At 39.0% G+C, this 22,000-nt stretch overlaps 1 protein-coding gene across 9 annotated transcripts in view; it reads left to right on the top strand.

The window, feature by feature from the left end:
- SORCS1 (sortilin related VPS10 domain containing receptor 1) overlaps window positions 1-22,000 on the top strand; it is a 270,529-nt gene that overhangs the window by 217,847 nt on the left and 30,682 nt on the right. For all 9 annotated transcript variants that reach the window (XM_027648093.1, XM_027648089.1, XM_027648094.1 and 6 more), the window contains 8 exons: window positions 1,340-1,442; window positions 1,950-2,026; window positions 3,246-3,337; window positions 4,317-4,424; window positions 5,439-5,556; window positions 7,227-7,357; window positions 14,488-14,601; window positions 15,538-15,709. In XM_027648093.1, coding sequence (XP_027503894.1) covers window positions 1,340-1,442; window positions 1,950-2,026; window positions 3,246-3,337; window positions 4,317-4,424; window positions 5,439-5,556; window positions 7,227-7,357; window positions 14,488-14,601; window positions 15,538-15,709 — 915 coding nt within the window. The remainder of the gene's footprint in view (window positions 1-1,339; window positions 1,443-1,949; window positions 2,027-3,245; window positions 3,338-4,316; window positions 4,425-5,438; window positions 5,557-7,226; window positions 7,358-14,487; window positions 14,602-15,537; window positions 15,710-22,000) is intronic.

Raw genomic sequence — 22,000 nt, 5'->3', positions numbered from 1 at the left:
CATTCCACTTGGCAGATTATGTTCCCTTCTGCACAGCCCATGTCCCCTTTTCCTGTCTGACATAAGTGAGAGCTCCCATCCCTCCTTACCACTCTCATTTGCCTTTGCCAAAAGAACCCTGCCATTCTGCACAGGGGAATTTACATGTCAGAGTCATAGTCACCTGCTTTGAGATGGGATGGATAAGTGGTCTTCCTCCAGTGACATATGGGACAAGGTTTCCTGCAGGGGATGTCTGCCAGACTCTTGGGGCTGCAGGTCTAGTCTTTAGGCAGCTGGTATTAGACAGAAAAACCTGCCTCCTTAGAGTCTGAAGGCCCTTCCACATAGCCTCTACTTCTCATCTTATAGAGCTGAGCAAGTTGTAGCATGGGCTTTGTTCTAGTATGTTCCTGTGTGATGTCCACCTTGACTGGGTTGGTTTGCTTTAGGTTTTCTTGCCAGTATTTTTCCCCCTCTCTTCCCTTAGCATGTTCCATGAGGGGGTCTTCATGAGGTTTGGAAGAAAAAGTACTGAAAATAAAACCCAGGCAAAGGAAATAATTTTTAGGAATTTTCAGAAATTATGACAATACAGTTTTGGAGGGAATTGTAATGAGAGTTTTGGAAATCTGCCTTTCTGACTTACCCTCTTGCTCAGCTGATTTATTCTGTACCATTCCTGTCTTTGCTGACTACCCAGCATACAAAATCAGTAGCAAATAGGTGAGGTTTCCATGGGTGTATTTGTATTGAAATCTTAAAGGTCACATCCAGATGGGCAGTGAAGCATTGTTTTAAATAACTTTGAAACTAACACTTTCCAGTCATGGTATTTCTTTGTGTTTATTGCAGTGCAGTGCAAAACAGAGCCATATGTCAAAAAGAGTCAAGAAATGGTATGACACTGCCTGAATTAAGTTGTTTTTCCTGACTAATTAGTGGTGATTCAGCACCACACCAGTAGGGTTATGTTGCTTCTTGTTGCAGAGATAGCTTGGGCACTGCTGCTCGCAGAGTCATTTTGTACCTGCATCCTTGTTTGCTTCTCACAGAGGTAGGAGTCAGAAGAGCTGGGTAGTCCCTATCATCACCTGCCCTTGCAAGCCTGGTTCCCTCCTTCGAGGGAACAGCCTCAAAATCTTGTCCTTGGGAGAGAGTTTCAGCCTGGTGAATCCATTTCCTAGTGGGAACAGGTTGTGTCAGAAAATGATAGCAAAGTGACGGTGTCTTTCTAAGGGTGATTGAATGCAATGATGAGGAAGAAATATAGGAGGACACTCTATGTTTCTAACCCTGTAGAAATAGGTGCATGCATTGTTGTATCTGCTTTTTACTTTTATTTCCGCTTTCTCCATAGCCCTATTGCTCCCTTCATCTTCACTTGAAGGTCTCAGACAACCCCTATACCTCAGGAAACATCGCCAGCCGAGACACTGCCCCCAGTATTATTGTAGCTTCAGGTATGAAATGTTTAAAGATTGCCTGTGTGTGATGTGCGTACACTGACAAAATCTGGATTTTGTGGTGCGTGTTGAGTGGTTGTGGGGTATCACACCACTAGTATTGGGAAAGAAGGCTGGCTATCAAAGTCCTTATGGACCTTCAACTTGTCATATGGCTTTTTATGGAAACTGGCCTTCAAGACCAAGGAGATCATGCCTAATCCTCTACTCCTGTGAACATAAGACTCAAATTAGGGCATTTTCTTTGTGTTAGAGGTGTATAGAGTTGTATGTGTTTGGTCTTTTATATATATTTTCTTCAAACTGAAATCCCCTTCCCTTTCCCCCTTTCCTTTCCCCCCTTTCCCCTTCTCCATTCCCTTCCCCCTTTCCTTTTCCCTCATTATCCTCCCCAAACTAGAACTTCTATAATTACAAAAGGTTAATAAACACATTTACTCCTCTGATTTGTTAGTTCTAGTGTTTCTGAGAGTATTCCGTTGCTAACTAATGCTTATCTTACAGGTAATATAGGCACTGAGCTATCAGACAATGACATCAGCATGTTTGTTACTTCTGATGCTGGGAACACTTGGAGGCAGGTAAGTGACACAGAATCACAGGTCTAAATACTAATCACAGGAAATTGTTATAAAAGTAGATTCAATCTGTCACTTAATTTTTGTTTCATTTGGTTCAGAGTAGTTTTTTGCAAACCTTTAAAAAAGAGTAAACTTCCCTTCTGAAAGGTACAGAAATGCTCAAAGAAAAAGACTATGTTGTTAGACTTCGTATTAAAGAAAATTATTTTAGTAATTCTGCTCAGAGTTTGACTTCAGTTTAACCCTGTGGCAAAGAGAACAGCATAAATTATAGATATTAAGGGGAAACAATGTGTCACCTTTTACTGTTGTGCAACCCTTATACCAGTCAAACCATTTTTCTCATTATCCATGATTATACTTTCCTGAAAATCAGTAGTTGCACTGGTCTACTTTTCCTCTCTCCATATGGGACTCATTTCACCTGCACTGAGTTGTCCAAAGTTCAGTGTCCATATAAACAAATTATTTTGCCTTGCTGTTAAGCTAATGGAGAAAATGACAGAATGAAGTTCACTTTGTTAAAGCTACCTTCATAAAGCTACCTCTTCTTTACTTGTGGAAAGAGACTGAATGCTGAAGTTAAATTAAGATCCTAATATTTAGTGGAGTCCCACTTGTTAAGAAATATACTGTAATGTGTTTATCTTCAGATCAGGAAATTCCATTACTCCTATTTTTTGAATGGGATATCAAGTCATGCAGAAAAAGAATAACTTTCTCAGACAGACGAATGCTGCTATATAGACTACAGGGCAAATGTTTGCAGAGAGTTAATACAAAAAAGGGAAAGAAAAAGAAAATCTTTTCAAATATTTGATATTCCAAGAATCTAATTATTTTGCAATGTTTGACTAGCCCTCATTTTTCTGTCTACATCAATTATCTGAGATAGGGCCAGATATGTGCAAGCACATGAAATTCTTCTTTAAACAAAAATTTGTCATTGAAAGAATGGAAATTGTTGATCCTTGCAAAAAACCCCATGCTTCTAACTTTCTGTGAGAGGCAGATTGCATTTTCCAAAAACCTGGGAAAACTGGGGGGAAAAAAAACCCCAAACAATAAAATACAGAATACAGAAACTGTCTCTATAATTTCCTCTAATCTGTAACTTCATTAGCACATACCTGTCCTCTATCATGATCATACTTAAAAAACTATGCAATTTTCTTGATACTAAGAAGAATACATTTAAATAGATACTTTTTTTTTCCAGATCTTTGAGGAAGAGCACAGTGTTCTATACCTGGATCAAGGTGGAGTACTTGTTGCCATGAAACACACATCTCTGCCTATCAGACACCTCTGGTAATGACTCCTTCTGTACTAAATGTCTGCTCTCCCTCTTTTCAGATGCAGGAAGTAGGTAGTTAATATGCATCCAGTTTTCTGTAGCTATAATCTAGACAATATTAGTTCAGCTATTGGCAAACATTAACTCAGTTCCAGTTTACATAATTTTGGCTCAGCCAGATCTAAGATACTGTCAATATAATTCCACAACACTCCTGGTTTACCACAACTTGGTTTCTTGAGTTTGGTTGTTTATAAAATATGTACATGGTCTTTATGCCTTTGTCTCTTATTAAATTGATAAAGTATTCTTTAGTTTCAAAATTATTGATTAACTTGTCTTCTATGTGGCAGGCAGCACTTGTGAACCAGAATTTTCTTGAATAGATTCAGAGTTACATAGCCAATAAGTCTAAGTCCTCATTAGTTAGCACTCTTGAGTTTAGAAGGTAGAATACAGTTTTTTTGCTGTTTTGCCTTATTTACTTCCACTACAGTCAGTGTCTTATCAAAATCTGAAACACACAGACCCAAGTCTTAATTAATGATGAGCAGTTCTAAGCTTTCACTTACGTTCACACTGGGAGGACAGCTGATTTGAAGAGTCAAAGCTCTCATGCTCCAGAAAACTAACCTCCTTAAAATGTTAATGTTGGGGACCCAGAAATGGGATGCTCAAAATCACTGGTCTATTTTTTTAAAAATCTTATCCCTAGGCTACATTTTGCCCTTAAAGCATCAATCTCTCACAAAACTATTAGTTTTTACGGCTGAAATATTGGCCATGAGTTAGTGGTATGATGCCAAACAAGTCTGATCAATGCTCTGGCTTATGATGCTTCCCCCAAAAAATAGTTATTTAAATGACTAAAAAATCATTATCCAAAAAGAGAAGCTGCTTCCCACTTCTCCATAGCAGCTGTAGACTAGAGAGTCTCCTCAAGTAAGGTAGGAGAGTAAGGAAAGAAGACACTTATTCTGCTTTCTCTTCCAGGTTAAGTTTTGATGAAGGGAGATCTTGGAGCAAGTACAGTTTCACATCCCTCCCACTATTTGTAGATGGAGTTTTAGGGGAACCTGGAGAGGAAACTCTCATCATGACGTAAGTGAGCATGCCATGATACTGTTGTTCATGAGAACCGCACCATAAATATCTTACAAGGGTTGTTCATAACAATAGCATTTCTGATTGGGGACCAAACCAAGTACTAACTGAAGCCAGGAATGTGCACTCTTCTGTTGCTAAATCATCAGTTTATTTCTGATATGATTGAGGGAATGACAACATGGTTCCTTGCAAGCTGCAAACATTATCACTTAGCTTATCAACATGAAATGTGACTCCTCAAATTGGATGTGATATAAAGCAGAGTTACTGTTGACAGATGAATATTTGAAAGAAAGATGGTGAAGTATTTTTATAGCTGTGTTTTTGCTGCTACATTCTTTTTTTCAACTGAGACACAGAAAAGTGAAGACATTTTTCTGTAAAAATGAATGACAAAATGTTGCCTGGAGGATGACTCATGAAAAATTATGTTTAGTTTCAAAGTGGTGTGCTGAGTTCTGTACGATGCATAAATCTGGACTCATCATGCCAGAAACTATGTCATTTTACTTGAGGTCAGATTAGCAAAAACAGGAGGAAAATTCAGTTTCTGACTGACCTGTAATAGGCAGAATGTGTGGCTTGGAAACTAAACTCAGTTAATAGAGATGTATAAAGAATGTTTCCTTCGGGTTCTGATTTTAATTTGCGTGAAAGGATTTACTAAAACTTATAATTGAGATAAAAATCCTTTAAGTATTACTGTCTCCAGCCCCACATCAAGTCTTCTATTGAGTCTTTGCTTCAAATAGAGTCTTTTTGGGTATTGTCAAAAGTGGGAGGGTCTTGATGAACAGAATAAACGCTAAATGCAATTTTTAATATGGTTATAGATATTTAGTAGGCTAAGTTTCACTTGCACTATGTCAGTCAAGTGAAAATGAGTAGTACTATCACTCCTGAAGAAATTGATCTCTGTTGGAAATTGTGGGTAACTGTACCTCTGTAACTACCAGACTCCATCAGGTGCTTCCTTTTACTGTATTTTCTTTCTGCTGCATCCTGTAGTGTGTTTGGACATTTCAGCCACCGCTCAGAGTGGCAGCTGGTGAAAATAGACTACAAGTCCATTTTTGATCGGAGATGTGCAGAAGAGGACTACAGGCCTTGGCAACTCCATAGCCAGGTGAGAGGCAATTAGGCTGAGATCTGACCTGAACTAGCTAATGATTCTACAGTTAAAGGTCAGCATGATCCAATATCCTTTCCTGTCAGTTTGGCATATGAGATTGTCCCTTACTGGATGGGTCCATTTTGTTACGTCAGTGTGTTGACCTCAGATTTAGATTCTGTGAGCCCTGAAGGATCAACACCTGTCTTTTGGGTATCATCCTCTACGCAGGCAATTAGCTCAGACTTAAAGGATGTATCAACAGTAGAAGCACTGCCACTGAGGCCTGAACTCCTTCACTCTTACGCCTCCCATCTAATTTTCCTGTCCTTACCTCCTTTCTCTTTCTCTGTCCTGTGTCCTCAGAGCCAGTGTCTTAAGACCATTCTAGTTGGGTCCCCTTAGCCTCATTGCCCACTTGGTTTCATCCCTGTTCTGTCTCTATCTGTCATGGGAGTTGGACACTTTGTTCCCCAGCTCAATGGCCCCTCTGCCTTGTCCTGATGCAGCTGCTGCATCACTCTTGGAACCATTGATTACATGCCTGTCAAGGTAAGGTGCTCTGCACAGTGCCTGCACCTGCCCTGGGGCACCTTTCCAGCTCTGCCAAGTTTGACACAACAGCCTGTTTTATATCAGGTTAGGCTAAAATATGGCCCAAGTTCTGTGGTTATATAAACACCACAGGCTCCATTAAAGTCTAAGGTAAAGCACACATTTATATCATCAGAGGTTGTCGTTCTGTATGTGTCTTGCTGGGCAAGAATTTAATAATGAATATGAAATGAAAGTAGCTTGACTCAGACTAGCTGCTCACACAAGGCAAAACTCTACACTAAAGAGACCAGTTATTACTTAGATCTTCAGATGCTGAAAATCACTACAGTTCCTTGAATTTCAAGGAAGCACAACATTCTATACCAGTTCCTATTCAGGCCATTAAATTATCAAATCGAAGCCACAAAAAATTTTTTGCAACCATTTTAACAGCATAAAAGGTAATAACTGAGACTTCTCTGTGTTTTGTTCTTTACTTTCTTGTACTTGCATGAGCGAAAATATCAAGAATTTTGCAGTATTTCTTTGAGGATGCTGGCTTTGGAGCTTGCCAGAACTATTTTTAGGAAGACTGCTGTGTAATCTTGCCTTTTGAATTCCTTTCCATTGAGATTGCAAGGCTGAACCTTGTTCCCTAGATAGAAATATTTAGCAGGGTGCTGAACAGAGGGAGTTTTAGCATCCACGTAACAAGTCAAACACAGTAAAACCCGAACTCATCCATGGAAAGTATTTACATAAACACATTTTACTAGTTTCTACTGAATGAAATTATTCCCCAAGAGATCAGACTAAAGAAATAGACCTGCTCTGTGTCTCAGATTGCAGAGGGATGTTTCAGTTGCTGTGAAATGGGCCTGGATCAATTGCTCATTGGGTTTGGAATAAATTCAGCTCTGAATCAGATACATAAGTAACCTCAGATCGTTTCTTAGTGTGTATTGGAAAAGCTGGTTTAGTCTCAGTTAAAGCTTCAGTAGCTTCAATTAGCTCCAGTGTACTGAGATGGCATTTGACTTCCCGTCCCGTTCCCTCGAGTAACACCTCCCATTCCACAGGCTTGGAAAAACCAGGTGTCACAAATAGCCTGGTGGGCATCAAAGAAATATTTTTGGTTTTGTTTTTAGGGAGAAGCTTGCATCATGGGAGCCAAAAGGATCTACAGGAAGCGCAAGTCAGAGAAGAAATGCATGCAAGGAAAATATGCTGGGGGTATGACCTCGGAGCCATGTGTGTGCACGGAGGCTGACTTTGACTGGTGAGCAGTGGGCACAAGGACTGCGTGCTCTCTGCCACAGCAATGCAGAGCTCACTTGAGAGGCTGTAGGCTGGCAGAGAGTAGATATTAATAAACATGTAAGTGTCAAAATAGGTTGCTCTTTGATAGTGCAGGTATGTCAAAGGAAGGAAAGGTGGAATAGATATCTGTAATCTTGAGGACTCCCACAAAATCGATGCAGAACAGACCATTTTCCAGGTCACATCAGAGCTCTGTGCGCCATTATGATAACAAGATAAATTTAGCATATCTAACCTCAGCAAGGACCAGGGGTGGCTGTGAAAGTAATATAAAGACATATATAGGATTGTGTAAAAAACAAAATAAACTTTTCACACCCAAGCATACATATATCTGAGTAAAAGTAAATATATGCGTATGCAAAGTAGGCCTTCTGCTTCCAGAAATCAAATATCTCAGAAATTCCTGGGTCATTTGTTATATCTGAACCATCATGTTTGATAGTATCCAGCAGATATTGCTTTCATAGTGTGATAAAACGTTCAGTTGCTGGTTTCATTTCAAGATTGCTGCTGACTCACACCAATTTGCACAAATAAGGCAGGGAACCACATTATTGAAATCTCTTTTTTGCCTCTTTTCTCCAAGTCTGAAAGTCCTGGGTATCTTGGATGAGAGAAATGGTGGCTCTTTGACTAATAAATCCCCTTTGTTCCTCACCCAGCTAGATCTATGCCATGCTACTAATTAAACCCAGAATCTGTAACGTGAACCCTGAAGAGCTTCATCTTATCAATATTTTGTTCCTTGATATATGAGTTCATTCCAGGACCATGGAAATTTAAATCATTTCCCTTCTTGCTTTTCTAAAAATACAAGGTTTTTTTCTGTATAAAATCATACAATCGCAGGAAGCTTTTCCATGTGCAAAACCAGTAAATCCTTTTGCACCAAACAATAACAATTGTTAGCATATTTGAGCACTGATTCTCTGGTGATTTCCCTGTCTTGCACTGAGTTCTTTGCTAGGGAGAAGATACCTCAGTTCTGTGTGTAGTTTATCATTTAGGTGTCCAAAGGTCCTGGATTTCAACCATTTAACATTACTCTAGTGATGTAAAAAAGATAACAGCCAAACAACAACAACAAAAAACCAAAAACCTGCAACAAACCAAACCAAAAACAAAAACCCCAAATAAACAAAACAAAAAACAAAAAACAAACAAAAAAAACCAAACCATCATTAACAGGAAGGAAATTCCCTGAAGGCTTTGACCCTCTTGTTGAGCATGCAGTACAGTGCTGCGCCAAACTTATGCCCCCATAAAATAGTTGATGGAATTGATTTACAGTCAGTTCATTAGTGATTAAATCATTGGCAGTCATAAGGGACATGCATACCTGAAACACTTCTGATAAAAATATGCTTTTCTTCCAGAACTTCTTTCTGAGAATATATATTTTTATTTCATTAAAATTGATTGTGTGGTTTACTATGACAAAACTTTGTTGCTAGGTACAGAACAAAAGTACCCCAGTGACATTTGCTGGGGGAAACATGCTTTTACTTCTTTAATGTTCTCCTCAAGGAAATTTTCTCCACTGCTGGGTTGTGGGAGAATCTTCAAGAGAGTGCTTGGATGCTTGAGGATGCATAACAACCACTTACAGTTCACACACATTAACAAATCCCCTCAAATCTATTGGAAGAGGCAGAATTAGGACCTTCCTGACCTACAAGAGCCTTCCTTCTGGAAGGCTGGAAAACCAGTTTTGGTTTGGACTGTCATGATCCCCTCCAGTTCTTCCTGAGCTCATGTTATTCCTACAGTCCTCAGATCTGGATTTCTTCTTTACCTATTTCAGCTTCCTTCCCTACTGCCTCTGATGAAAAAAGACTGAAATATTGCTTTAAGCATCCAGTTCAGAAACGTTTACCAGCAATATTCACCAGGAACATAATTTTGCATAGATTTGCCAGACTAAACTCCACAGGGAAGAGAAGACAGAAGTTTATCTGGGAAGGAGAAAAGAGATGGCAAGAAAAAAGCAATTTTGCTGTCTGCTAAGAAAGGCGAAGCTGCTGCTGCACCACTGTAACTTGCAGTGCCTATCTTGTTGAACTCTGCACTAGGCTTCACTTCCAGTCCACCCTGCAGCAGTTGGAAGGAGTTTTGGAGGAAAATCAGTAGAGGTATTCTTGCTGTGGCAGGATGTCTTCTGTGGGGTTTTCCCTTTGGTGGAAGAAGGAAGCACTTTCATCATCCTCACTCCTGACATTTCAGAAGTACTTTTGAATTCTCTATTTCTCTCTTTTTTTTCTTTTTGCTGTGCAGGGCTCTTAATTGAAGGAGATTGAAGGGGACATGTATCCCCAGGCAAGGAGAAGCCCCTTAGCTGCCTGGACTTGATTTTTCAATCTTAAAATAAACTGGGCAGCCTTTTATATTAACGTCCATGGTTACAGGACCCAGAATCACATACAGAGTTGAAGAAGACAACAATGTCTGTTATTGTGCTGTCTTTTCTGTTTAAACACTAAATTTGTATGGGGAAAATTTTACTATCTAAGCTTGTCAGAGATTGGAGTAAAAAATTGTATCTCTGTGGTCAGGTAAAGTGAGAAAAAGAGTTGTGTTACTGCTGTTAATCCTGCAAGTGCTCTTTTATCAGTTCAGGCAAAAAAATGCCAGTTATAAAAGATTTTGTAATGTTTTTTCTCCTTGTGATATCACAGAACTCCAGGTTCATTTCAAATCTGTATGCAGCCCATGGTAGTTCCTTCTCAGAGAAAAGGGCACATTTGTTTATTGTTTTACACAGCAACAAAACTGAGTGACATTAGAAATGACTGTAGTTTCTCTAGCCTTGGGAACCTGAACTCTTCTGACAGAAGACATCTTTTATCAGGGGGGAGAACCCAAATGAGCTGGGGACAGGGCTGGAGCACCCGTGTCTGCTCTCCATGCAGGGGCTGAGGCTCACAGCCAGAGGGCAATAGCGCTTCAGTAATAGAGGGACTGGGAATGTGCAGGAGCCCTCGGCAAATCTGTCCTAGCAACAGCCTAGAAACTGGAATGTCCTTCTTCATTTAATTGATTTGGGTAAATGGATGACACCGTTACTTCGGTGTTATTAAAACATTAATTTACCCGGTTTCCTCACATTGTGTTCCTTCCTGCCGTCTGAGCATTATTGCGGCAATATCTCTTCAGTAGAAACACCTCCTAGACACAGATGGAAATCTTTGGTGGTGTTCATCCTTCAGCTATCTGCCTCGCCGATCCTTTAATAGAAACTTTGTCTCACTGTCAGTCCTCCCTCTGAACCCACTGTCATTAATATTGAGGGCTTCTCCTATCAGTATTCCCATATCTCACACGTTCATGGGAGGTATGAGCCTGTTGATACTGGTGCTAGTGATTTTGGGTAGCCAGAGAGGCACGAAGGAACCTTAGTGCAGTTGGGAATCAGGTCTATTTACTTCACTGATGATATCAGCAGGGATCTGGCTGGCTCTTTTTTTTATTGTCTGGCACTTAAATTACACCCCTGCCTTCCAGTGTTAGTTCTTATGCTAAAACATCAGAGTCCTGCATCATGAGAAACTGTTCTGACAAACCACAGGGAGGCAGAGGACAGATACTGAGTGTGATTAGATTCTGTTGGCTTCATGTGTCTGTTGGCTCATCAATTCTGATGATTGTGCAGGTGCCAGTTCTGAAATACACATACATTTACACCCTTAGGTTAACTAACTTTGCTTTCTCATTGAGGCACGCTTGGTTAGCTAAGAAATGGCAATTTTGAATGAATTTTTAGTTCATTTTGAATGCTTGTGGATGCAAGTTTACTATGCAAAGTCTACAGTGAATCTCTGCACCTTTAAGGGCCTAGATATCTACCAGGCATGGATTTACTGGGAAGATTATGGGGATTTTAGGTTCTGTATTTACATAGGCTGGTATAGCTTGATTTCAAATACTGTGATGCAATTATAATCATACACCTTTGTAGATCCACAGTTCAGACTATAGCTGAATCCATCCTTCTTTGAGCTTAATCCCATGTCAGATTCTGTAGAACAGCTCCCCTTTAATACAAATCTACACTTGCATCATTGTTAAATATTAGACAATGGTATAAAGTGAATAAAAAGCTGATAAGAATTTTACATGGCTGTGACCACAGTTATTTTTTTCTACTGGGGTTTTTGGAAACTGCAGAACAAAGGTGACTATTTTCAGAGATACCTCGATTACTCCTCATTTAATGTCTGAAAAGTTTGGAAAGCACAGCCTACAAAACCATTTTCAGCCTTTTCATGTTCTGGCATAGTCTACCTTAAGGTGAAGCTGTTAATATTAAAGAAGTCCTGTGGTTACGTGCTAAGTCATCTCTTGATTTTTAGATGGTATGCATGTGGCAATCACTCATCTGACTTAACTGGTTATTTCTATATCTTAGGGCAGTGTGATTTTAATAATTTTGAATTAACAGTTCTTCCATGAGAGTATGTTTATCAGTTCTGTATTCAAACTACAAACTTCCTTATGGAATTTCTTTTCTTTTGATTATTAACTGTGCTGCAAATAACATTAGATAAAGGCATTTATTAGGAGCTTTGAGTAGGGATACAGAACTTCTGGAATGAATTTGTATCTAATTACAGAGAAGAACTTGCAATTTTACTTGACTAAGACAAATAGAACTCCAGTTTAAACCAGTGAAATTGGCCAAGGTTAAACCATAATCAGTGAGAGCCACAAGATAGGTTGCTTCATACTGGTAAAGCAATCCCTGATGGCAAATGCTCCACTCCTTTTTGATAGGTACATTATCTATGTCACCTGAGTTCTTTTCAGGCAGGCACAAAATATCATCAATATATGCAAATTCCAATTCCCAGTTACCAGGCAATGACTCGGCTAGCTGATTGCAGTCTGAGGCTGATGCCTTCCCCATCTCCAGATTTTGCTGTACTGGCTCGTGCTATGGCAATCCAATTGATGCTAATGCTTGTTGATTGCTACAAAGCCTGTTGTGCCAAATTGTAGGCAGCAATTTGTTGTCAGCATCAGTGTTCTGCATGCACCAGCCTGTAGCCAAGGAATTCATTAGATTCCAAGACTGCGGAGGTGAACAGGCAGCTGCTGCATCTGTAGAGGGATATGGAATAGAAATTCATGTCATTTACTGGGATGATATTTCTGTAGGGCCTTAATGAGCCAGATGATTTGCAAGCCTGAAAACAACACTGAAACTTCTGTGCTTGTAACTGTTTCTGCTGTGGAAAATCCTATGGTTTCTTTCTCTTGACTTTGAGAAATATGATCTAAGTACAGTCAAAACTAGTTAAGTCAAGCTTAGCTTGCCCAGATGTTCAGGTAGTATTACGAACCAAAATAATAGCTTGAATCTAGATGCGTGTAAGGTAAGAAATCTCAGACTACTGCATTAAATTAGGCTGTGAGTACTGATCCCCTCTGAGGCAGATTTCACTGTATTAGTTTGTTTTGTTTTCACTTAACTGATTACAGAATATTGTGTGTGTACAGTCTTACAGCTTTTTAATTAGAGTCACACATGATAACTTAGGAATACAGTGCTTCAGAGTGTTTACAAATGAATTACAAAAATACAATAGTCCCACTTGTATGTAAATATTTGTTTTCTCTAAGCAAATCATAATGGTGTTATTCTTCATTACAAAGTGTATTCTGCAGCTATAGTGTTCCTATTCAAACAAGGATGATTATAGAAGCACATGGCAGTGGGAGAACAGGCTGGCTGATGCTTCCAAAGCAATTAAGCAACATTCAGTCACTAGCATCTGAGTAAATAGATCGGTGAAAACTCAGTCAAAAAAAAATGAGGGAAAGACCATTTAGGTCATCTACTTCATTGCTGTTTCCTAGAGTATGTTCTCAATTACTTGTTGTAGATATCCCAAGCACCACAGCTGCCAAAATGTTCCTTTGGAACAGTCATGCAGCCTAATAGATGTTTAGGAGTTTTCCCAAGTGATATGCAGCTTTAATTTTCTTTTGCTTAATGTCATCTTTCTAATTTCTCCTTTTTAAGATTACCTCAAAACATTTTTTTTCTCAATTCAGAAGGAAAAGTTGAGGCAGAAGTAAAAAGAATATCAGGCTACTTGATACGAAGATATTAAAGATAATAATTTTAAAAAGTGCTTTGCAAATAAGTACCATTTTAAGATCAAGGATTGTGTTACAACTGGAATATTGGAATGGAGTTGGTGGACTCTCTATAGCAGTTTCCAGAAATGAAATCCCATTAACTTCTCCATTATGGACTATGGAGGAAGTTTAGTAAAAGGAATAAGAGTGCTTATCCAACCAAGTAGTCCTCATTACTCAATGGCTGGAAAGTAACACCGCATGTGAATGGAATACTGATTAAAGAGCGGGTTTGTTTGTTTATTCTATAAAAAATAACAATTTTTATAGAATCTTTGTTTACCTGGAATCAGAAACAATTGGAAATTTTGTTTAGTGAAACCAAAGCAAATTTAGTCATAGCTAAACCCAAACTGTGTGAAAAGATTACAGTTTGATTCATTGTTTCTAACACATGATTTTTGGTAACATTTCCTCTTCTGAACAAAAGTAGAATGGAAGATCACAACCTTCTTTTCCATTACCGAATACTCTGTTAATGCCTTCAGGTGAGATCTTTCTCACTGGTGTAAATTTTCCTCTACATTCTATTTAATATAATTTCCAAATACAATTAGCTTTCTAGCACTTCAGTTTTCTAAGATATGATTGAGGCAACAGTGATTTAACTTGGCTTAGATCTCTAGTTTTTATTGTATTTGAGCCTAGAGTTGATCCTGAGAAGCCCTATTAGTCTGTGGAAAGAGAACACCTGATGCAATAGCTCATAAACTACCTGGTCTGGTTCTGCTGGTTTCTATTGGGATATATGCAAGGTAACTCCCCCAATAAAAAAAGCTGAAGTGAAATAAACAATCTGTTCTATTATCAGTGTTAAAAATCAGAAACCCTAGTAAACAGAGGGAGGAAAATTCAAAACTTTTATTAATAGTAGAGGACATGAGCTAATACCTGTATTTGTTCTTTTGGTTTTTTATGTTATGGTTTCTTCTAATGTTAAAACAGTGATTATGGATATGAACGCCACAGCAATGGCCAGTGTTTACCAGCATTTTGGTATAACCCATCTTCCTTGTCAAAGGACTGCAGCCTTGGACAGAGTTATCTCAACAGCACTGGGTAAGTGGCACACCAGACTTTATTTAGCTAAAGCACCCATATGGACTTAACCCAATTACAACTATAGCTACATTTACTATAGGTGTCTCAAAGCTGGCTGAAGCCCTTGGAACCTCTTCTTCCCTCCTGTATGTTCCAGAATTTCTCTGAAAGACAATGCTTTAAAGACACCTGGGGGCAAAACCATAAGGCAAAGGCCAAATCATTAGTCTCAGAAAAGTCCCCTCTTAAAATCATGTGAGATCAGGTGAGGCAGAAAAAATGGAAAATAAATTAGTTGAAAGAGATGAAACTGATTTATATGTGAACTAAAGTAATAGATGAGCAGCTAGCCTGAATGCTGATTGTTCTTTGGCTCTCTTGGGAGTCAGTGGAAGATGTAGTTTAAGTTAAGATACTGACAGACTTCATTTATGGTGCAAGTGATAAAAGCAGACAAAGCAACCTAAGCTGTGTTTGGGGGTTTTGTACAAAGTCAGGCAGAATTTGCTTTTTACTTCAACTCTCTTATTTTCCAATTCTCAAGGCTTACATCTTTAGAGAATTTCAATAGGAAGTGGAGAGCATGTGAGAAAAGTTGTTAAACTTTGCCTAACAGTGTAGTAATGGAATACAATTCCATACTGTATATGTATATAATTTACTTATAACTTTATAGTCATTTAACATGTAACAGATGATATAACTTTATAGTTTAGGCAATTTATAAATATATGGTATCAAGGCATGCTATGCAGGAAATTGTAGCATGCCATTAACAACAGCATTAACTACTTGTATTTTAGGCACATGAGGAATGCTTGGCTGAGGCAAGTGCTAAAATGTATTTGGGAATCCGTGTTCTTCCAATCTCCTTAGCCTAAAGAAACCTGTTCCCATTTAACCCTGTTATGCTCTTTGTCAGCATCTTCCACGCGTTTCGCTATCCCCTTTCAGATACCGGAAGGTCGTTTCCAATAACTGCACGGACGGTGTGCGGGAACGGTACACGGCAAAACCACAGCAGTGCCCCGGCAAACCCCCCCAGGGCCTGCGCATAATCACATCTGATGGCAGACTGACAGCTGAGCAAGGACACAATGTCACTTTCCTGGTGCAGCTGGAAGAGGTAGGCTCTATTTTACATTGCCTTCCAAGCCCCATGGGTGTATTTGAGTGTGATTCGCGGCAGACAAAGTTTACAAGGAGGTGAACCTGGAGAGGGTGGTATAAAGTCAGTCAGCTCCGTGATATAGCTGGGTGGAGTTTGCTCTAAAGTGTCATGGATGGTGTATGGAGAGGCTGTTTGGAGTACTGTGGTGCATAGGGTAGTAGCTGGGAGAAGCTGATAAAAACTGGGAACTGGTTTAATTGGGGAATTTCACAGTAGAACTGAAGAGTGCAGTTTTGAATTCTGATCCCCACCCTTAACTATGCTTTTGGCTTCCTGCTGTTTTTGAAACTGATTTTCCATTTTTACTTGCCACTGACTTTCATCCAAAGATGGCTAACAGTACACGTGCAGATGTGTCCTGTCACACAAGCTGGTACATAGTGTTTAGGCATTTATGGGTGAAATCTCAAGATGTCATCAGCAGGATAAGTCTGAAATTCATTGCTAATTCACATTGCTAATGTGAAGCTTATTCAGACTCTGATCTGGATTTTTGCTACATCTGTAACTTAACTTGGTGTTTCATTGTTCTGCTCCCTCCATTTCTGAATCCATAGAAAAGAATATTTAAATCCTTTTGTCTGATTTTCCTTCTCAGCACTTCTTTATCTATGTTTAATTGTAGACACATAAGTAAGAACATTCACAAAGAAACAGTTTTCTCTTTTTACCTAATCCAGTTCGATTTCTTTAAACTTCTACCCCTTTTCCTCTGTAACTGGACAATAAATCCTAAAACAGGTAAGCTCTAACACCAGGGCACAATGTACATCCCTTTATAGCTTAGAACATTCATGGAAATTACTTCTGACCGTCTCCATAGTAAATGCCATCTGCAAGGAAAGAGAAATGATTTTTGTTACATCTCTTTTATTGATGCTTTCCACAGCAAACAGGTGTCCTGACTTGTAAAGGCAATAGCATATGATAAATCATATTTAACCTGAAGCAGTTGTTTGACCTGAATGTTTATTTTCTCCAAAATATGGTCACTTTATGTCCATACTGTCAGTCATAAAACATTGCTACTGTAGATGCTATAATGACAGTGTGAACATATAATTTGAGCTGGTTAAATTATTGATTTCTACATTTCTACAGATGAAGAAGAAAAAGGCCAAAGCAAGAGGCAAAGTCTCTAGGCTTTAAAAAAAAAAAAAAAACCAAAACAAAAAAAACACCTGTCCATTGCATTAGCTTTCTACTCTCAGCTAAGTTTTAAAACATACTGGGAGAAGAAGATGGATAATTTGAGTAGTCAGTCACAAAACTCAAAGAATTATGCCAGTAGTCAGAGGGAGAGACAATCACCCACAGTGTGGGAAACTCAGGACAAATGTCCTGCACTTTCTTCTGTGAGTGTTAAAGCTCACATACCATGTAAGAATACCCTGAACTGCTCTGTCATACAGGGACCTGCTGTGATTTGTTCTGTCTTTTCTGTTCTCTCTGATCTTTTTTGATAGCCCTGCTTCAGTATTCACCAGATCTGGAAGCAACACCTTCTCGGTATGAGATGGTGTCTTTCTCATAGTGTGTGTCAAGGAGTACATACAGTACATTTTGATGAGTGTCAGCTTCCGAGCTGATCTAAAGGGAGCTCTTCTTTCAGTATATCTGATAAGGAAGAGGCTGGGAATCACTCTGAGCCTTGAAACAGTATTGATCAACCTCCAGCCTTTCAGATTACTCTCCATGTTAGATGAATCTTGACCTCCTGCTTCTAGATTTGTCAGCATAAAGAGTTAGCAGAGCAACCAGCAGAACCTTTGGGTGAATTTTCCCAATCTGGCAATGACTTCAGGTGGATGTTGCAACAAAAGAAATATTCAGCAAAGAAGAATATTTGCCCAGCTATATGCAAATTATAGGAGAATAAAATGTAGTTATAGCAGCATAATTGTATATAGACTAAAATATTTACCAAATTAACTGTTTCAGTAATAGAAATCACACAACTCACTGAAAAAGTTTAAGAGCCCATCAATAGAACAACCATCCTTTTACAGAATGGATATTGATTTCAGAGGATAATTGAGGTTGAAAGGGATTTCTGGAGACTGTTTTGTCCGACCCCACTTCTCAAAGGGAAGTTTCTTTTCCTTGCATTCAAGGCGCAGGTATCAGAAAACAAGAATTTGCCAATTTCTATTTAGTTCTGTCCTGCACAGATATGCAGGATGGTACAATCCAGGATGTTCAGTATCCACAAAATCTATGCCACTCCATTTTTGCTGAAGGGAAGGCATTAGGCAGGTTTAAAAAGGGTGGATATGTCACCTTGCACATTTTTTCCCCAATGGCATATGAAAAAAGTGTGTCCTATCCAACCCTTCCCCCTGGAGTGGTGGTCAATATTTCAAAGTACTACAATCTATTAAGGACTCTTCTTTTAGTGTGAGCCACAGCTGATGTCTTTTAGGGTGTGAAAAAATAATGGTCTTTCCTTATGTTGTAGTCCCTTTGCATCTTGATGTCTCCTGTATCCCTCTGAGAGATTTTTTTTTAAGACTTCAGATCTGCAGAGCTGTACCTTAAACTGCAGCCTTCTGGCTCTCTTTTTTCATGTCCACGTTTCACTTGATCTGCAGGAAAATGATAAAAAAAGAGAAGCTGGTGAGGCAAGGTACAAGAGTTTGTTTGAGATTTGTACTCCTGATATCTTTCTAGGGCTTTCTGCTTCATCTGAGAATCCACCTGGGTTTGAAGAGAAGAAAGAACTGCAGAGGCAGGCTCACTGGAGGGCCTGAAAAGTCACTGCATCTCTGTAGTGGGGCGGATTACTAAGCGGGTAGGAAGAGGCAAATGGCAGCAGCAAAAAAACCGATGTTTTTACCCAGATGTGGGATTCAGGGGCAGGAACCACAACGCAGCAGTCTCTTGTAGAGCCTGTTTGTGCCTGTGGTGATGCTGAGGGCTGTGGCTGTGCATTCTGACAAAAACACAATGTCAGTAAAAGATGCCTGAAGAGAAACAAGGACAAGGCTTTCAGAAATGTTCTGCTATTGAAGAAGACACAAAAGGAAAATAATCACTGAAGTCTGTGTGAGTGGGGAGGGGACAGGCACCAAACCAGGAAAACATAGGGCAGTGCTGATTTCTGTGTGCTGGGATTCTGGCTGCTTCTCTAACCCTGACTGTCATGAAATTTTCCTGTAAAGCATTTATATCTGGCATCATATAAATGTCATTAAAAGCAAAACAACCAACAGCTCATATTACAATGATCTTAATGTAAGAACGCTTTCCAAAGTGATCTAACTTTCCTGTTACCTTTAGGATTTTTATATGACTTCCTAAAACTGTTCATAAGGTCACCTTGCACTTAATATCTATAGTCCTATTATTGGAAAGGTTTTTCCAAGATAATTCTCTGATTAATCTATGTATAATCATCATGATATTCTTACTGGGTGACAACAGCGTGGAAACTTCAATATTTCCTTTCCTAACTAGTATATGCTCCATTGTACAAAGTAATACAAGCTGGTAATTATGCTCTTAAATGTCCATTGAGATAAGAAGAATAGCACCAGCATTTTTGTCATTCATTGTCAGCACAGGAGAAAACTATCTGTGCTCAAAAGAAAATTTGTCACCACCTCAAAATGCTGCCAATTTAAAGGTTAATACTTTACCCTGGCCTGTGCTGCATGCACAAACTTGGGGCTGGTGCCTATCACGCTGCAGCATTCAACAACAGAGTTGCTTCTCAGCCTAAACAACCTGAATCCTTGGACAGAAAGAAAAGAAACCAAAAAAACCCCAAAGTTACGAAGCCACTTTTCCTACTGAAGTTATTTGACCTCATGTCCTTGACAAATTTTGCTTCTCTGTTATAGAAAATAGAGGAATTTTATTAAGTGGGTGTTGTTTCTGTGTGTGTTTCTCATCACATGGTCATGTAGGTCTCTTGCCTGTCACAAAGACAATTGTTATTTGTATGTTAGAGTTATTTGTATGAACATCAGACACTAGTGCTTGCTGTACTGCTTCAGCAGAGACACCGAAAGCTGCAGCCTGCAGAACACTGTTCAACACAATGGCTTTCAAACTTGTTTCATCTGATTGCTCATACATCTTTGCTGAGGAAATGGATAGTAAAGACATTCAGGGCAGGAAGGTTCAGGGCTTTGGCTGTTTCATTACAGATAATTCACAGAGAAACTGCCTCCTCTAATTTATTTTTTATCTTGATAAAATGACAGCCAGAAGTCTTTGACATTCCAGGTCTGCCTCAGTTCTCACTTGACAAAGTCACTCCACTGGGAGTAGATTTTAGCTTGCTTTTAACTGCTTGCTGCTGCTATATGATGTTTGGATTAGACTAATGTGCAAGGAAAGCTCATTTGTTCCTACACTTCAGGCCATGGGCTAGAATTCAGGCAATCTGAACTCATTCCTGAACTGCACTCTGAGCTCCTTCTGCATGACCTTGAGTAAGAAACTTAAACTTTCCGCTTTTTTATTCCCTCATTTGAAAATAGAGCTTTGCTTTCTCCCTCATACCCTCCCCGTGCCTTTTATTTATGTACTGAATGTTCATAAGGCCAGAGAACTCTCTCTTACCATGTGAATATACAAATGAAGCCCCCAATTTCCTAAAGACAGTTATGTCTTTCTGTAATGACAGTGTTAATACATGGCTGTACAAAATACATTGTGTCTCAGGTACATTTAATGAGCTTGGGGATACTGCTGGGGGGGAAAATACCTTTATCATTTCCCACCTCAGCACTGTTGTTCTGTGCAATTCAGTATTCAACTGATGAAGCTTCTGGAGATGAGCTTAGCATTAGGATTGTTTTGATTGTTGGTGTACTCCAAGATGCAAAGCTATTAAAAGAATAGTCTGTATTTTTTGTGGTGTCCTACCATGTTCCCTCTTTTGATATCACAAGTTTGTTAGTAATGATTACAGAAATATGAAACCTTCATCCTAAATTTCAGTGCACATGCTGAATCATGGCTGTTTATCTTACTAACAACACTACACTCCTGTAATAACATACAGATGAAAGACCAGTATATAACCTCCCCCATACCACTGTCATCTGAATTATATCAACCTATTTGCTCTGATAAACAACTCCTTAATATTCAGTTTCTGTTTTGAAAAATTAAGAGCATAACTCTAAAAGCAGGGATTTACACAGGAAAGCATGTTTCTCAGTACTTAATCAAGTCGTATTTGAGTATCTGTTTAAAATTAGGAATATGCTTTAAACAGACCTAAAGTTATTCCATATGTAGATATTCAGTTCCAGTGAAAATATCTTTGATGGATGATTTCTTTTGGTGACAAGAAAATTCCAGAGAGGGAAAGGGGTTAATCTAAGGAAAGCACAATGAAATTAATCCATGAAAACACTCCAACAGAAGCAGTGTCTGTCTCCTGCAAAGGATAATTAAATCTATTGTCAACATCTCTGTGGAAGACACACAAGTCAGTGCATAATTGAAAGACTTAAAAATGAAATCTGAAACGGGAGACAAAATTAAAAACCTTGTTTGACTCATTGTTTTAATACTTCCATTTAGATACAAATAGAATCATAGAATAGTTTGAGTTGGAAGGGGCCTTTAAAGGTCATATGGTGCAACACCCCTGCAATGAGCAGGGACATCTTCAACCAGATGAGGTTTCTCAGAGCTCTGTCCAACCTGACCTTGACTATTAGCAAGAATGGGGCATCTAACACCTCTCTGGGCAACTCATTCCAGTGTTTAACCACCCTCATAGTAAATACTTGAAGTCAATACTTTCTGGGCAAGATTCTGATGGAGTGTTCGAGAGAGGATCCTGCTAGGTAGGTCTCACATCTGACATCCACCAAAAGTCTGAGAGCTGCATAAGAGTAATCAAAATGTAAAAATATTGTTGCTAACTGTATGGGCTGTTTCTTGATATAAGCTGAGGTAGGAAACTTCACAGAGTTTTTTTGAAACATTCAGGTCTTGAGTACGCTCTAGAGCTTTATTCTTTTGTGAAGATACAGGAAAAGTGTGCACTTGGCTTGGGAGGCAGGAATGGGAAGGAGGGAGAGGGGAATATTTTGTGTATGCTTAAAAAACCTCTGGACATTTAATGAGCTTAAAAACAGTAAATTTCTGATTACCATTTTAACAACAAATGTTGTATAGGTAGGTAAGGAGCATAATACGGGGCCTTGGGAAACTTGTTTTTAATTCTCAGGGCTTGTTTTAGACTAAAAGAAGTGCCCTTGTTCTTAAAGTTCAGCATAT

The sequence above is a fragment of the Corapipo altera genome, unplaced genomic scaffold, assembly GCF_003945725.1.
Source record: "Corapipo altera isolate COAL_440 unplaced genomic scaffold, ASM394572v1 56, whole genome shotgun sequence".
NCBI classification, from domain to species: domain Eukaryota; kingdom Metazoa; phylum Chordata; class Aves; order Passeriformes; family Pipridae; genus Corapipo; species Corapipo altera.
Note: the sequence above shows the minus strand (reverse complement) of the source record. Positions and strands in the feature narration are given on the sequence as shown.